We start from the raw sequence: 18,180 nt of genomic DNA on the forward strand, positions 1-18,180 counted from the left end.
CGAGAAAAAGACGTTGTCACGTAAAATCTTCGCCCGTAAAACCGACTTTACAGGCAACTGATTTTTTATTTTTATTTTATCTCTTGAACATAATTGTAACCAAAAGCTCGAGTAGTAAAAAATAGGAATATTTATATGTTAATATATGATAACAATAGAGGAATTCTCATAAACGATTAATGTTTGTAGCCCAAAGACAGCAATTTTAGAATATAAGGTTTAAGTCTCTTGTTTAAAAAGAGAGTGGACAAAGAATTAAAAAATTTTGTGGCCAAGCATAAGTATACAATAACCGAAGCAGTATTAGCTGTATTGTCTCTAGAAACTTGGAAACAAAGAAAAAATCTTATTTATGTGAAAGTTAGAAATGCCAAGGGTATGTGGTTTGGAAATACCAAACAGTAAGCTTGTGGTTGACAAGTCACATAATTTTATTGGTCGAAAGGGATGGCGTGGTATGCAGGATATGTGTGTCTGATTGGAGAAAAGGAGAAGGGGGGATTAAAGTGATGTTTTGCCAGAGAAAAAGGAAGAATACTGTGATTTGAACGTCGGAAGAAGCAAGTTGTTTTTGTTTCATATCCTGCAGTGAAAGTTAACAGAGTTCTTGTCAAATAATAATTGTGAAAGGTGTTTGGTGTCTGTGGAACGACCTCTAATGATTGGTAGTAGTGGACAATGAAAGTACATGCTGTAATAAACAAACTTGTGTATAGTATATTTGTGAAAATTCAAAAATCCTTTCGACTAGAAAGAAATTAGGTAAATGTGAGATAGGAGTTTGGTCTAGGTACTTTTGGAGAGACTGTTGTGGCGATAGTGTGTGCGAGAGACGTTGACAAGCAGAGGAGATAGCAGGCCTGTGTAGAACAAGTGAGAGTACGGGCAGATTACAGTCGTAAGAAGAAAAGGTCGTAAGAAAAAAAGTAGAGAATTGTTGAAAATAAAAGGTTTGTTTGCCATATAATCAACAAATACGTTCAACCACAATCATAACTAAATCATTATTAATTTGGTTTTTTTTAATATTTTATTTAGTGATTTCATTTCACAATAAATATAATCTTTGAATTCAGATATAAAAATTTACAAGAAGTAAAAATTATTTTTTTTTGAGAACGATTTCCGAAGTGGAAATTGGAACGTCAATAAACGTACTTTAACCTTTAATTGTGGCTTATTCCCATTTAAATTGTAATTACCTTGGAATGCTACAAGAAAATAGCTTCAGAACAATATCAAAATTATTTGGTTTAATTTATTTTCTTATTGTTCATACTTTCCTCAAAGGCAACTGCTTAAAGAATACCTTAAAGCCACTTATTATAATTATTGATAAATAAATAAAATAAATTTTTTTGTTTTTGCAAAATTAAGCCTAAGGCATATTCAATCACTTTGGTCCAAATTTGCAAATCATAATATATATATATATATATATATATATATATATATATATATATAGTATATAGTATATACAAATATACTATCAAACATTTCAATTAAGGTTAACAAAATAATAGCTTGTTTATCTGTAATATTTAATATTTAATAGATAATTATAATTCAATCATATATATTTTACGTTATTGCCGCTTATTCATAAGATTCCAGTGTTTCCTTTATCCAACCACGGAAATAGGCCACGTTTGTGTATCGAGCAGGAGGTTGATTTTCAGCACATAATATTGGACCAAACGATAGAATACCCACTAGTGTACCATTTAGTTCTAGGGGTCCTCCAGAGTCAGCCTAAAATATTTTATAATTATTTTTTATGTTAGCTGGATGTTAATATTTGTAAATATAAGTAATGAAATTTAATCTAAAATATTCAGATTCAACAAAAAAGTGTTAATAATATTTGAATAGTCAAAATAAATAAAAAAAAAAGCTGCCAATAGAACTAAGAAACACTATGCGTCAGTTTTAAAAAGAATAAAAGTTCATAGTTTTTTCTGACATAGTTTTAAATCAAATTTTAGATATGACCAACATTAAAATGTAACGTGTTTTTGGAATTAATTGACAATATTATAAAAGATTGGTTTCGAGCCAAACATTGATTTCTTATTATTAGCTGTAAATTTTAAGTGCCATCGCAAATAAACTAAAGGTGTGTAAAATAAAGAAACTGGTCGTATTATATTCCAAGCACCACTACTCCTTGAAGTATTAACAAAATACTCGCAGGTAATGCGTTTTGACAGTGACCCAGGCATCAATTTACATAAGTAGATGAAATTTGGAAAAATCGGGTAGAAAACTTTTTAATTTTAAAAGAAAATTTTTTAATTTTAATGAAGATATATCAGGTAATGAACCATTAGTTGCATGTAAAGGAAATTCGATCAAAACATTCCAGGCAATTCAGCAAAATAAGTTTGGCATTTATGTGATAATAAAAATATGCACTTAAATTGCAGATCTATTTAGTTCGGCCGTGATAGAACACAGTCCAGGAATACGTGTGGTTTGCGACTGAAGTAGAAATTTGAGATTGCATAATATTACGTTTCTTGATTTTTAAGTTAATTTTGTCTTTTTTACTTTAATCAAAGTATTACTGTTTTTAACTATATTTATAAAAAAAACATTGTTCTATGAAAATGGACAGAAATGGCAAAAACCTTTAAATCATTATAGATTACAACTATATAAGCAGAGGATACAGGAGCAGAAAGCGAAAACATGAGTTTGGTGCCAGGTTACTGCACTTAGACATTTCTACTCACCTGTGTAGAGAGGGTAGGGTTGTGTTATAGAGGTAGTACCTTTTATCGACACGACCACATCCACCGTCATAGATGGGAGATGGTTCGTGATAACTGGTCCTCATAAGACACTTTATGGCTCTCACTTATGGCCTCAAGTGCCACACCCCGGGCAACTGCATTAGTCTGCAGGCTGAACTTGCCGGTATAAAAAAACCCACACTTGCTAATCAACGGCTCTGGGCGAAAGAATTGGTAGGTGGTAGGGCACCCTTTTTGTCCTGGGGTTGAGAAATTGGTCCCGAAGGTGGATGAACCAATATCTTGGTCAACGGCGTAAATATGTAGAAGGCAAGGGGAAACTACTACATTAAAGATCACCATGGATATCTCTAGTACAATCATCATGGTTTTAGAAACTAATAATAGCGTTACTGATCATGGCCCTCAGAAGCCAAGATCCGGCAGGGGAGAAGAAGACAAGGACTCTCAGGACGTTAATCAACGAATTCCTTCAAAAAAACGTAGATGAAAAAATAAGACTGTCCAACACAAGAATAGGAACCTGGAATGTTTAGAGCATATTTCAGTCCGGTAAAATGCACAATGTTATTCAAGAAATGAACAGGTTGAATATCGATGTACTGTGTATCAGTGAAGCCAGGTGGCCTAACTCAGGTTGTTTTTCAACAGACTAAGCCACAATATATTATTTCGGTAGCGAGAATAACCAACACAGACACGGCGGCGTGGCAGCAATAGTTAATAAAAATCTAATAGAGCGGTGGAATGCTATTTCCCTATCTCAGAAAGGCTAATGTTACCGAAGTTGGTGAAATCTGCTGATGCCAAACTAAATTTTATACAAGTTTATGCTCCTATGGCGAATGCCGTTGAAGAAGAAGTGGAATTATTTTACCAAGATATCGAAAAGGCACTGAGAATAACGAAAACAAGAGAAATCACGATGGTCCCAGGTGATCTCAATGCTAAGATGATTGGAAAGGGACAAAGCGGAAAGTGTATAGGAAGCTATACAAGGAGAGAAGAAGAATGGATAAATGACGAGATACTCAATATGATGGAATAACGGAGACAATTTTAAAACAAAGACAACAATAAATACAAAGAGATAAACCACGAGATCAGGAAGCTGATAAAGCAGGCAAAAGAATAATACTTTGAAGAGAAATGCAAAGAGATCGAAGACCTTTAAAATAAATATGATTTGTTTAACCTATACAAGAACGTTAAAGAACTGACAGGACTAAGAAAACAAAATCCCACTGGTGCGGTTTTGGATAGACATGGGACTACTATAACACAGACGGACGAGAAAGTGCAAAGATCGGCAGAACATATCGACGAACTGTTCGATGATGAAAGAGGAGATCTGGAGCACATAGAACTCACGTCAGAAGAAATAGGTCCATATATTACAAAAGAAGAAATATTACACTCAATAAATATTAAAAACAATAAATTATGAAAAACAATAAATTATGAAAAACAATGAAGAGTAGAAAAAGCCCTGGACCTGTCATGCTTCCTATAGAAACCCTAAAAATTCTAGATAAGAAGCACATTGATGTTTTAGTGACACTCTTGATCCAAATTTATAGTTCAGGCGTATTACCTAAAGAATGGTTAACGTCGATTTTTATTTGTCTCCCCAAAGAGAAAAGCGCAAGAGAATGCAGCAGTTACCGCACCATTAGCTTGATGTCACATGTGCTAAAGTTACTATCAAAAGTCATCCATAACCGAATATATCACAAAATAGACATAGACGTTAGTGATACACAATTTGGTTTTCGCAAAGGCCTAGGAACGCGTGAAGCTCTTTTCTCACTTAATATACTGATACAAAGATGCCTGGACATCAATCAAGATATATATGCATGTTTTATTGACTATAATAAAGCATTCGATGAAGTACGACATGAACAATTATTAATGAATGTCCTAACATCAAAGAAGGTTGACTACAACGACCTCAGGATCATAGCAGATTTATACAATAAACAGCGAGCAAAAGTACGTGTTAACGAACAGCTGCCAGAAGAAATTTAAAATAGACGTGGAGTGAGACATTGTCGCCAATTATTTTTAATGTCTACCCCGAAGAGATCCTGAAAAAAGCTCTTGAGGGTGAAACAGCTGGAATAAAGGTAAATGGAGTTCCCATTAACAACATTAGATATGCGGACGACACTGTGATCTTAGCCGAAAATATTGAAGATCTTCAGAGACTGGTGACCAGAATAGCAGAGTATGGAAAAGAGTACGCTCTAACAATGAACGTCAAGAAGACAAAATTTATAAGAATATCGAAAACCCAAAGAAATAACCAGAATCTTCTAATAAACGGAGCCAACGTCGAACAAGTGGACAAATATGCATATCTGGGAACAATGATTACATTCATAATATCAAAATCAGAATAGAAAAGGCTAGAAAAAATTTCAACAAAATGAGAAGAGTGCTGTGTACAAGGGATTTAAAATTGGAACTAAGAGTTAGGTTGGCGAGGTGCTATGTTTTTTCGACTTTGTTTTATGGAATCGAATCTTTGACCTTGAATGCGACATCAAGGAAAAAACTGGAATTATTAAAGCTGTGGGTGTATAGAAGAATTCTGAAAATATCGTGGACAGAACACGTCACAAACAAAGAGGTTCTGAGAAGGATGAATAAAAAAATAGAAATTTTAAATATAATTGAAACAAGAAAATTGGAATATTTCGGACATATTACACGTGGAGAGAAATACACCTTGCTCCAACTGATTATGCAGGGAGAGATCCAAGGAAAGAGAAGCATAGAGAGGCGTAGAATGTCATGACTGCGCAACCTGGGAGAATGGTACGGATGTACATTAAATGAACTTTTCGGAGCAGTTGTCTCAAAAGTCCGAATAGCTATGATGATTGCCGACCTCCGCCGAGGAGATAGCACTTGAAGAAGAAGACTCAACTGTGACCCTTACGTTCACGCTGGCCCTTACGTTCACGCTGGTGCCTCCTGTGAAACCAAGCAAACCTACTGAAGATTGCGGTAATCAACCCGAGTGGAAAGTTAGGTTAGAACTGACGGGAGCAGGTGAAATGGCCATCCAAAAGGGTAATTTCGCGTCGGTCTAACTATCCAACTGTGTAAATAAACCCATGTTATGAATGATACAAAAACTCGCAAACAAAATGAGAACAATGATTTGAAAATTTGCACATGGAATGTAAGAAGCCGTTATCAATTTGGAGTAACAGATATACTCATACAAGAAATGCATTAAGCCAAAGCAGACTTTACTTTACAGCTAATAATATGGACTCACTCAAGAATCCTAGAAAAAAAGAACTACAATATCTACTACAGCGGGTACCGTGTCTGAAACGTGGTACCAGATTTATTGTGAGTAGCAGGGTATTGCGAGTGATTGCCAGTACAAGCAATTCCCCGTTTACTGACCAACAGCTTCAGGCGGATGAGTTGGTAACTGGCAGAGCACTATTTTGTCCTGGTATTGAGAAATCGGCGCCGAAGGGGGAATTATCAACAAATGATCAACGGCAGGTTGCAAATGGAACTGGGCAGGTCACGTGGCTCGAATGACAGACAATAGATGGACAAAGCGGATACTCGAATGGAGACCAAGAGATGATGCCTACTGAAGTAGAGGTCGTCCACCAACACGTTGGACTGACGATCTAAAACGTTGTCATAGGAATTGGATGCAAGAGGCACAAGATCGAAATAGATACTAAGATACGAAAAATTACTAGAAGAAAACAGAGCAGACTCTACAATAGAAAATCAATGGAACACAATAAGCAGTATCATACTCAACACAGCGAAAGAAGTCTTAGGAACAAAGACACAACGGAGAGAAGAAACATGGTTCGATGAAGAATGCAAACAAGCTATACAGGAAAGAAATGAAGCGCATAAGAATTACATACTCAGACGTACTAGAGAGAGAAAAACAGAACATGAGAACAAAAGACGAAGAGCAGATAAACTGTGCAGGCAGAAAAAGAGAAAGTATGAAAACCAACGGATACTAAACATAGAGAGAGAGTTTAAGGAAAACGAAACACGTAGCGCATACCAATTAATCAAACATCTAAGACAAGGATACAAACCGAGGACTAGCCTCTGCAAAAATAAGAAAGTTGAAATCATTAGCGATATGGACGAAATTAAGAGAACCTGGATGACATATTTTAAGGAATTACTAAACAAAGGGACACAACTACCATTACAACAACAGTGGCAGCAGCAGGCACGACAGGAGGTACAACAACAAGAACTGGGGAAAGATGGAGAAGAAAATGAATTAACTAGACCCCCAACGCTAGAGGAGGTCCAAACGGCAATCCACATACAAAAAAGCCATAAAGCACCGGGAATAGATAAAATACCGGCAGAACTACTCAAGCAAGGAGGAAGGAATTTGACACAACAGATGTACCAGCTAATACGAGAGATATGGATAGAAGAAGAAATTCCCCAACAATGGAAGAAAAGTATAATCTGCCCTATTCATAAAAAAGGAGACAAACTGTTGTGTCAGAATTATAGAGGCATCTCTTTACTTTGTTCGGGATACAAAATACTCACAAACATCATTAATCGAAGACTACAACCTCTCACGGAAAAAATCATCGGGGAATATCAAGCAGGGTTTAGGCAAAATAGATCTACCATTGACCAACTATTTACAGTTAAACAAATACTAGCCAAAGCATGGGAATATGACATGGACGTTTACAATCTCTTTGTAGATTTTAAACAAGCCTATGATTCAATAGATAGAACAATTCTACCTAATATACTGAAAGAATTTGGCATACCATCAAAATTAATACGACTAGTGCAAATGACAATGACAGAAACAGAAGCACAGGTATGTATTCAGGGACAGATCACTGATGCGTTTACGATAACGCAAGGACTGAAACAAGGCGACGGACTAGCTCCAACGCTCTTTAATCTTGTTCTGGAATATGTAATTAGACGGTTGACGGTGAGCGGAAATAACATACTTACAAACAAGTCTACCCAATTAGCAGCATACGCAGATGACAAACATAATGAGCAGAACAATGAGTGCAGCGGAAGAAACCTACGTTGAGTTGAAACAGAGTGCAGAAACAGTAGGGCTAGCAATAAATACAAATAAAACAAAACTACTCATACAAACCAGATCAAATAGACCGGTGCAACAACACTTTATTGACGATATAGAACATGTAAATAGATTCACATACCTAGGAATGGATCTGGTCGCAAGCAATGAAGAAGAACCGGAAATAAATAGAAGGCTTGTTCTGGCAAATAAAGCCTATTTCGCGATGGGCCACATATTCAAATCGCGAGACGTACACCGGAAAACAAAACTCCGGGTCTATAAAACAATAATCAGGCCCATAGTAAGTTATGGTTGCGAAACATGGGTGGTGACACAGAAATCTGCCAATGCATTAGATGTGTTTGAAAGAAAAATATTACGTAGGATCCTGGGCCCAATAAGTGAAAACAACAACTGGCGAATTAGGTACAATAGAGAAATATACGAGCAATATAGCGAACCACCTCTAGCACAACATACTAAACTGCAGAGATTACGATGGGCAGGGCACGTGGTCCGCATGCATGAGAATAGAATCCCCAGAAAATTATTAAATGCAAGAATGCAGGGAAAAAGACCTGTTGGAAGACCTAAAAAGAGATGGGAAGATGAAGTCGATGAGGATGCCAGGAACTGCCTGGGAACGCGTTCATGGAAAAGAACAGCGGTAAATAGAGATGGTTGGAGAAGCCTGTTGAAGGAGGCCAAGGCCCGATTTGGGCTGTAGCGCCATTGGATGGATGGATGGAACGTCGAACAAGTGGACAAATATGCATATCTGGGAACAATGATTACATTCATAATATCAAAATCAGAATAGAAAAGGCTAGAAAAAATTTCAACAAAATGAGAAGAGTGCTGTGTACAAGGGATTTAAAATTGGAACTAAGAGTTAGGTTGGCGAGGTGCTATGTTTTTTCGACTTTGTTTTATGCAATCGAATCTTTGACCTTGAATGCGACATCAAGGAAAAAACTGGAATTATTAAAGCTGTGGGTGTATAGAAGAATTCTGAAAATATCGTGGACAGAACACGTCACAAACAAAGAGGTTCTGAGAAGGATGAATAAAAAAATAGAAATTTTAAATATAATTGAAACAAGAAAATTGGAATATTTCGGACATATTACACGTGGAGAGAAATACACCTTGCTCCAACTGATTATGCAGGGAGAGATCCAAGGAAAGAGAAGCATAGAGAGGCGTAGAATGTCATGACTGCGCAACCTGGGAGAATGGTACGGATGTACATTAAATGAACTTTTCGGAGCAGTTGTCTCAAAAGTCCGAATAGCTATGATGATTGCCGACCTCCGCCGAGGAGATAGCACTTGAAGAAGAAGACTCAACTGTGACCCTTACGTTCACGCTGGCCCTTACGTTCACGCTGGTGCCTCCTGTGAAACCAAGCAAACCTACTGAAGATTGCGGTAATCAACCCGAGTGGAAAGTTAGGTTAGAACTGACGGGAGCAGGTGAAATGGCCATCCAAAAGGGTAATTTCGCGTCGGTCTAACTATCCAACTGTGTAAATAAACCCATGTTATGAATGATACAAAAACTCGCAAACAAAATGAGAACAATGATTTGAAAATTTGCACATGGAATGTAAGAAGCCGTTATCAATTTGGAGTAACAGATATACTCATACAAGAAATGCATTAAGCCAAAGCAGACTTTACTTTACAGCTAATAATATGGACTCACTCAAGAATCCTAGAAAAAAAGAACTACAATATCTACTACAGCGGGTACCGTGTCTGAAACGTGGTACCAGATTTATTGTGAGTAGCAGGGTATTGCGAGTGATTGCCAGTACAAGCAATTCCCCGTTTACTGACCAACAGCTTCAGGCAGATGAGTTGGTAACTGGCAGAGCACTATTTTGTCCTGGTATTGAGAAATCGGCGCCGAAGGGGGAATTATCAACAAATGATCAACGGCAGGTTGCAAATGGAACTGGGCAGGTCACGTGGCTCGAATGACAGACAATAGATGGACAAAGCGGATACTCGAATGGAGACCAAGAGATGATGCCTACTGAAGTAGAGGTCGTCCACCAACACGTTGGACTGACGATCTAAAACGTTGTCATAGGAATTGGATGCAAGAGGCACAAGATCGAAATAGATGGAAAATTATGAGGGAGATCTATGTCCAGCAGTGGATAAGCGAAGATGGAATGATGATCAACGGCATAAGAATGCAGAAGGCAAAGGGGAACCATTGCATTAAAGACTTATAGAGAAGTCTCAGGAAAATCACCATAGAATTCACACATTAATTGAGGCTATCAGTGCAATAACGGACCAACCCACAAAAATTAAAAAATTATTTTATTGTAGAATATTAACTGTCTAGTTGAAATTTATCAGCTGCATAGTGGACCAATCAACATTTTTCTATTTGTTACTAGATGGCTGCACTAAAGTAGTTTTGGAACTCCATATTTGATAGGATCTTAGAGAAGCAAAGTGGACCATGTGCGGTTAGTCCACTGTGCTGCTGATAGTTAGATGTCTATCATTCTGGCTTGATATTTTTGGATCTTTTTGTAAATTGTCATTGTGAATTTTAATTATTGTGAAATATATATTCTGTTCTATCCCCTATCCTATTTTTTTTTTTCGAGAAACGTTCAACAGACTCTTATAAGAAGTGTGATTTATTTAAAGTAAAAATAAAGTCAGCCAATAGTGTATAATTAAATAACTCGAAATTGAAAATAAACTTCAAAAGAAGGCGAAGAGTGGTCGAGATTTTTTAAAAAGAGACACCAAAATGGCAAAAAAAAAGAAACGCATCGGTCACCTGTGCTTACTGCAGGAGTTTGTTACTACAAGCGGCAATTATGGACCTACTGCTTCAATATTCCTGAAATGGAACTAACAACCTATTTATATTTGTGTGGGATGTGTCACCTTTAGGATCCTGCATTTCATTTTGCATAAAAAATTTCGTAAAATCGAAACGACTATGTATTCTGACCAAGGTGGCGGCCAGAATCGTAATATAAAAATGTCATTATTACGCAATTATATAACTACATCTCCAGATTTTACAGTGGAAGAAATAGACCTTAAGTTTCTGGTAAGTACTTGCTATCTGACCAAGATTTTGGTATAATAGAAAAAGAAGAAATTCCATTCACATGTATTTATAACCAAAGACTGGCATGCAGTGATGAAGCACGCTAGAAAGAAAAATCCGTTCACAGTAAGAAACATGGACAAATCAATTTTTTTTTCCAACGGAAAAGTTTCCGAATCAAAAACCTAGGTAGAGTGGCTTAAAATTCAATGGTTAAGATTGAGGAAAGACTTTTCCAATACTCTTTAATATAAGTATTCAAACAATGAGGATGTTTATTTTGAAACAGTGGAGCTTAATAAAAGGAAATCTGTTTCCAAGAATACAATGGAATTGCCACTTCTGTATCCATATGGTAATACCATTAATGAAGCTAAAAAGAGACCTACAGTTAAGATACCTCGTATACACCATGAATTTTATAAAAACCTGAGATCTTAAGCTCAAGCAGCCGTAGGTGAAGTAATTGGCCCATTTGACGACGAAGAGGATTAGACATTCTAACTTTTGATGTTTTTATACATATTCTGTGGTAATAAAGTCTGTGATTCAATATCGAGTGTATTATTTTGTGGGATAACCCATTCACTAACTAAAATTATTTTAAATGCAAAGTGGACCAACCCACATTAAAAAATCGAATATACCTAGGTGTGTTTCCAAAAATTGTGATCAAATTTGTCAAGTAAGTAATATCTAACATAAATCCATTCATTCCAACCAAAAAATATTCTTAAATAAGGTTATAGTGGATATCCTAATTTTCACTTTTTTTTCAAACCCATATTCTAACACTTATTAATATTGGGATTAGTCCGTTATTGCACTCATAGCCTCAATTGCAAACCGTTACTAATTATGGAGAGCGAAGGCCAAGATTCGGCAGTAGTGGGAAAACTATATTTATACCACGGGGATTCTCCGGTTGTAAACATACGAAAACCTCGTGAAGAGGTGTTCGTATGTTTACAACCTAGACAGGAGAAAATTTAAGAATATCCACATGGAATTTCAAAAGTCTCTTTGCGGCTGGAAAACTTGACAATGAAATTTAAAAAATGAAATGAATCATGCAGATAGGAAATATGACGAAGAAGTCAAAAAGCTCTCTGATCAAATCCTAGACATCTTACAGAAGCCTAATTAACATGAAATATAATATATTATAGGCGATTTCAATGCAAAAATTGAAGAGGTCAAACTATAGGTCCTTATGGTCTTGGCCAACCTAAAGGTCAAGGACAGCGATTATATCTCTGTCTATATTATAACTACACAAGTTACCACTATATACTCCATTTGTTCCATGTTGTTTGAAAGTTCCATTTGATAATAGCAGCAACCCTGGGTCTTCAAGAAACCAAATAGATTATATGCTTGTAAGTGAACGCTTTCGAAATGCCGTCAAAAATGTTACTACATTTCCAGTAGCAGATATTGGATCTGATCACCAACCCCTTGTTGCAGATATTAAACTACGGTTAAAACAAATCCAATGACAAAAACCAAAAACCAATATAATTAACTTTGACGATATAAGTATAAGCGATAACTTTAAAAAAGAATTAAACAATAGAACAAAGAACATCGGAGAATAACTAGAAAATCAAGAGGAACTATGCAATCAATTTGAAAACCAAGTTAACAAAATTTCCACAAACAATGATTATAAAAGTAACTTAATGAATAAAAATAAATGGATGACAGAAGACATCTTGACATTGATGGAACAACGTCGACTTATAAATCGAATGAAACAGAATACAGACATCTACAGCGAAGAATAAAAAGAGAAATAAAATTAGCCAAAAAAATGGATGAGAAAAGGTGCGATGAAATGGAGGATGTAATATATAGGCACGACTTTTTTATTGTGCTCAAAAAGTTAAAGAAATAAGGAACATATTTAACAAGCGAGTTCCTTCCGTGCCAATTGACAATAACAATCTAATTATTGTAAATGAGAACGACATAAGAAGAGAATGGCAGCTGTATATATCAGAGTTGTTTGAAGATGACATAAATAATATTACCGAATTCTACCAAAATTGTGCTGACGACCCAGAAATGATAATATCAGAGGTAGAACACACTTTAAAAAATGCTTAAATTAGGAAACCTTGTGGTCCAAATGATACACCAAATGAAATGCTGAAACTAATAGATAAAGATAACAATAACATAAAAATACTGATGCATAAAAGATGCATTTGCATGCTTCGTGGACTTAAAAAAATCATTCGATAAAGTACTCCATGTAAAAGTAATGCGGATGCTAAAAACATAGGAATAGATGACAAATATATTGGTGGCATTAAAAATCTACTCGAATCAAACTGCTATCGTAAAAATTTGAGATAGTTACATCAACGAAATCTCCATACAACAAGGAGTCAGACAAAGTTGCATTTTGTCCCCTGCACTAATGCTGCAAGCACTAATTGGCTATAAGTTTACATTAGCTATAGACCGTTTTTTAAGGGATTCTAGTAAGACACCCCCAATTTCTTTTTCCGTATCTACCTTCTCATCATAATCAATATGCACCTCGATTTCTGTAGATATCTTGAAAATTACTGCATTTTTTCCATATTTGGCCTTGACAATGAGTACCATAATTAGAACATTTCAAACGATGTTTAACGTAGCTACATGTTTTGTAGCAGTCTGTTTTGCAGTTACAGCTAATCGTTTTTAATAGATTTTCTAATAGTAGCGGCTGTAATGCCCGGATAGGCTCTAAACATTTTTTCAAGCTCCTAACCCCACTCTGTAGAGTTAAAATTATTACTTAGCCAATGTTGAACTTGATACTATATTCTATAACAGTATTGTTCTGCTGCAGATTAAGTAGGTAGAAGCAATAATAAATGAACGCTCTTTTTCCGGCATAAACAAAACATACATATAATAACGGTCTTTCTTAAAACATAAATATCGGAGAGTATTTAATGCAATTTTAGAACTTTTGCCCATATACAACGCAGCTATATTTTAAAACCGGCATTTCTATTGGCTCGCGTGAAGCATTTGTATCCTCAAAAGTTTTCGCTTCATTTTGTAAATCAGTATCACCAGAAAGTAATTTGAAAATTTTTTGCTTTCCTTGATAATGAAAAGCTGACGTGATATCGTTTTCGGACAAAGCATGCATACTATAACTAATGGACTAAAACTACTTGTCCTGAATGATTCACAGTCATGTACTTTTTTACACACTGCTTGTTTACCTTCACTCCACACAACACATTACTATCTCTGGATCGTGCTTTATACAAGTCACTTAAAAGCAACTTTATTGTTAAATGCCGTTTTATAGTACAGAATACCACAAGCAAGGTTCTAACACGCTTTCAGTTTGGTAAATTCTTAGGTCGAACATGGGGAAACTCAGCAACTGTCCAAAATGCGCATTTTGCATTTATTGCTATTGTGCTATTGTGTGTTATTGTATATGTTGTAGTTTCAGAATTCACAGTTTTGATACACACCCCATTAGAAACATAAACAATGAATTTTCCAGTTAGATCATAATCTACTTAACCAGATCCCTCTGGGATTAACGGTAACATAACCTTGCATGGTGTCCCAAATAAGTCGTCAATTACGAATGAAGATATAACTGCCGGAAAGGCTCTTATACCCGTGCCCGCATTATCAGCAGCAGGAAAGAGAGTTCTTAAAAAAATAGTTGGAGAGATTACTGCTACATACTTTATTAAAATGAAGAGGAATGCACTGATTAAAAAAAGGTCAAAACCTATAAAAAAAACAAAAAAGTAAAAGAAAGCCAAGTGAATCGTCACTATCTGGACGACACTAGTGGTGATAAAAACATGGGTGATATTGAAAATGAGTGTGTTTTGTGCAAAGAATACTGTCACAAAACGTGTAAAAAGATGAATGGTTACAATTTATTTTTTGTGAGCGCTGGTTACATGAAATATGTATTGGCTTCGCTAATCTCTGTAACAAGTGTATGGAGTCTCTTGCTATTAAAAAGAAACAGGTTAAGCTTGATCCACCTCTCCTACTTTTAGTTGTCCATCTTGTGAGAATGGAGAGATTGAATTTGGTGTGCTGCTGTATTTCACCGAATATAGTGGTAGGTGAGTACGAGAATAGGTTAAATGCAAGTATGGAAGAGGTGAGGCGACTGGGTAACAAGTGCGTGGTGCTCGGCGACTTCAACGCAAAATCTGCGGAATGGGGCCGGCCGATCACTGACACTCGGGGTCAAATGTTAATGGAATGGATCGAGGCACTAGATCTAGTGGTTTTAAACACAGGTTTGAAGTCAACTTTTGTGAGAGGCGATTCCAGATCGTACGTCGTCTTCACCCTCGCTACACAAGATACCGCCCGATGTGTCAAGGACTGGGCAATACTGGCGGAGTATACCGGCACGGAGCATCAATTCATCGGCTTCTCGATTGGCAAGACGGGGGACGTACGTTGGGAGTGGACCCAAACCTTGCCTGTCGAGATGCAGGAGATATCAGATGGATTGGGGTGTATATGATGAGAGTATTAGATGAGAGGTACATGGGGCTCGACGTCTTACACCTTCGGTGGAGGGCCTCGAGCAGATTATGAAAGCAGCGATCCATATGAGTAAACTTGGGGTTAAGCGTACGGGAGAATGCCTTACTGGTGGTGTGTCGAAATAGAGCACTTGAGAAGAGAGTGCGTGGCCCTTCACCGGTACTTGACAAGGGCGAGAATACGTCGGGGCGCGGAAGAGAAGGAACGTGTGGATACATCTTACCTTTCGAGGAAGAAGGAGTTGAATAGAAGGATCCGATCAGAGAAGAAGAGGCACTGGAGGGGACTGTGTGACAAGCTGGACGATCTGGGGTGAAGGATAGAAGGCGAGCATGGGATTCCCTTTACTTTGGATGAACTGGCTGTAGCGGTGAGTTCCCTTAAGTCTGACAGGGCTCTCGGTCTAGATGGTGTCTTGCCCAAGGTGGTTGTACGTCTGAGCCGTTTGTTGCCCAAGTAGCAGCTGAATCACATAAATGCTCTTCTTGCCGCACAGTCTTTTTGGGATCCCCGGACAACCTCGTGGCTCGTGCTTCTACCTAATTTCGAGGTAGGAAAATATCGTCCTATTTGCATTCTTTCTTGTATCAGAAAGTTGTATGAGAGAATGCTATGTGCACGTATAGAGGAGGTGATTGTAATGTCTTTCTAAAGGAGGCCTTTCTTCAAGACAATATGGTTTCTGCCAGGATAAAAGTACAGTGGATGAGGTGACCGATATGCTTCGGGCAGCACGAGGAATTGGGGCTAATCATCGATGGGTCATCCTGATTCTCTTTGACGTCCAAAATGCTTTTAATACATTACATTGGGGTCACGTAATGAGCTCTTTGAAAGCAAGTAACTTTTGGAGGGTCCTGTTTATCTGAGGAATGTGGTCGCTGATTATCATTCCGAGAGGAATATTGTGGAGGAAAATGGTATGATGGTGGATGTAACGGCTGGGGTCCCGCAGGGCTCCGTTCTGGGTCCGATGCTGTGAAAGCTGACATATGACGGGGTTTTAAACTGTGAATATGGGGAGGGTATGACCCCCTTCGCATTAGCGGATGACCTTGCTATGCTGGTGGCGGCATAGGACAGGCAGGAACTCTTGCTTCGGATTATCGGATTACGCGTGCGTGTGTCCTCGTTGAGGATTGGATGAGCAAGCATGATTTTTCTCTCGCGGAGGATAAGACGGAGGCTGTAGTACTCAGATGCTACAGAAAAAGAGATAGGGTTGAATTTGAGTGCGCGGGAGCGAGACTGAGCAGGGTGGGAGTTGGAGGGAATATTTGAAGGGGGTGACCCGCAGAGCTATTCAGAGAATGGCTGCGCTGGGAAGGATAATCCCTTATATCGGTGGACACAAAACCGAAAGGAGCTCAACTTGCAAGAGGCTCATGGTACGCGTGGACAGAACTAGTCTGCTGCGGGTAGCATGTCTGCTACAGGACTGGGTTAGCTGCCGCTCTGTGGGTAATCACCGGCTGTGTTCCTTTGCATGTGCTGGCAGGTGAAAAGGCCAGGAGTTATAGTCGCAGGGGGCGGAACATTGGAGAGCAAGAGATGAATGAGATAAGACTGACCGAGAGATTAGTTATAATCGGTCAGTGGCAGCAAGAGTGGGAGGCAACACGTGATGTGGCGGAGTGGCCGAAGTCACTAATCCAGAACCTTCAAAGCTGGGTGGACTGTGGGCATAGGCAGCTGGATTATTGTCTTAAGCAAATGCTCACAGGCCATGGCTACTTCCGCAGCTACTTTTTCAGGTTTAGGAGGGCTCAGTCCGATCAGTGCTTTAACTGTGATCTCTCGGATACTGTGACACACACGATGTTGGAGTGTGAGCATTGGGCGGATGAACAAGAGAAGTTTGTAGGAGAGTGTAACTGCAGAATGTTTGATTCCGTGAGAGAAATGGTGGAGAAAATGATGAGGGATGAGTGATGGTGGACACGAATCTACAAATTTATCAGGAAGCTGCTCTCTTTAAAAGAACGAGAGGATAGGGAACTCGCAACAGAATTCTAAAACAAGCGAGTAGCACTCCGCTAGTGTTCGGACTATCGCAGGACGAAATAGGAGTGAATAAGAGACAGACGACGCGAGAGAGATAGCAGCCTCGCTAAGGTAGGGGGTTAAAAGTGTTTGGTGGTTCGTGTGCGTGTGGTTTTCTCGATGAATGTGTTGGAGAAAGAATGAGAATTGGGTGATAGCAGGGCATCAGGATCATACCTTGAACAGACAAAGTAACAAATAGTGAAGTTCTTCGAAGAATGAATAAAGAACGGGAGCTGTTGATCACCATCAAGAGAAGAAAGTTGGACTATTTTGGTCATGTGATGAGAGGGAAAAAGTACCGATTGCTCCAGTTAATTATCCAAGGAAAGATTCAGGGCAAACAAAGCGCAGTGGAGACGACGTATATCTTTGGCTGCGCAATTTAAGAGACTGGTTCCAGTGCAGATCTAACCAATTATTTAGAGCAACAGCTTCAAAGATACGAATAGCAATGATGATTGCCAAACTCCGTATCGGAGAGGGCACTTGAAGAAGAATAATGGGGGCACCAGGAGAGATGTTTGCCTTAACCGGCCATTCCATCCTGATGTATCCTGTTTTTAGTTGGATGCTGATCGTCTCGAAGTGGTGACGGGACGAAGTGTCAAATGTCTAAATCCCTCGGGCATTTCGTCCTGGCACAGCTTCGTTAGA

The 18,180-nt window shown here is 38.0% G+C and overlaps 1 protein-coding gene across 1 annotated transcript in view; it reads right to left on the reverse strand.

Annotated features, from left to right (window-relative positions):
- Positions 1 to 1,530: 1,530 nt before the first annotated feature.
- LOC140439000 (trypsin-1-like) overlaps positions 1,531 to 18,180 on the reverse strand; it is a 36,394-nt gene continuing 19,744 nt past the window's right edge. The window contains exon 6 of the mRNA XM_072528636.1: positions 1,531 to 1,752. Coding sequence (XP_072384737.1) covers positions 1,597 to 1,752 — 156 coding nt within the window. The 3' untranslated portion in view covers positions 1,531 to 1,596. The remainder of the gene's footprint in view (positions 1,753 to 18,180) is intronic.

This window comes from Diabrotica undecimpunctata, chromosome 1, assembly GCF_040954645.1.
Source record: "Diabrotica undecimpunctata isolate CICGRU chromosome 1, icDiaUnde3, whole genome shotgun sequence".
Lineage (NCBI taxonomy): Eukaryota > Metazoa > Arthropoda > Insecta > Coleoptera > Chrysomelidae > Diabrotica > Diabrotica undecimpunctata.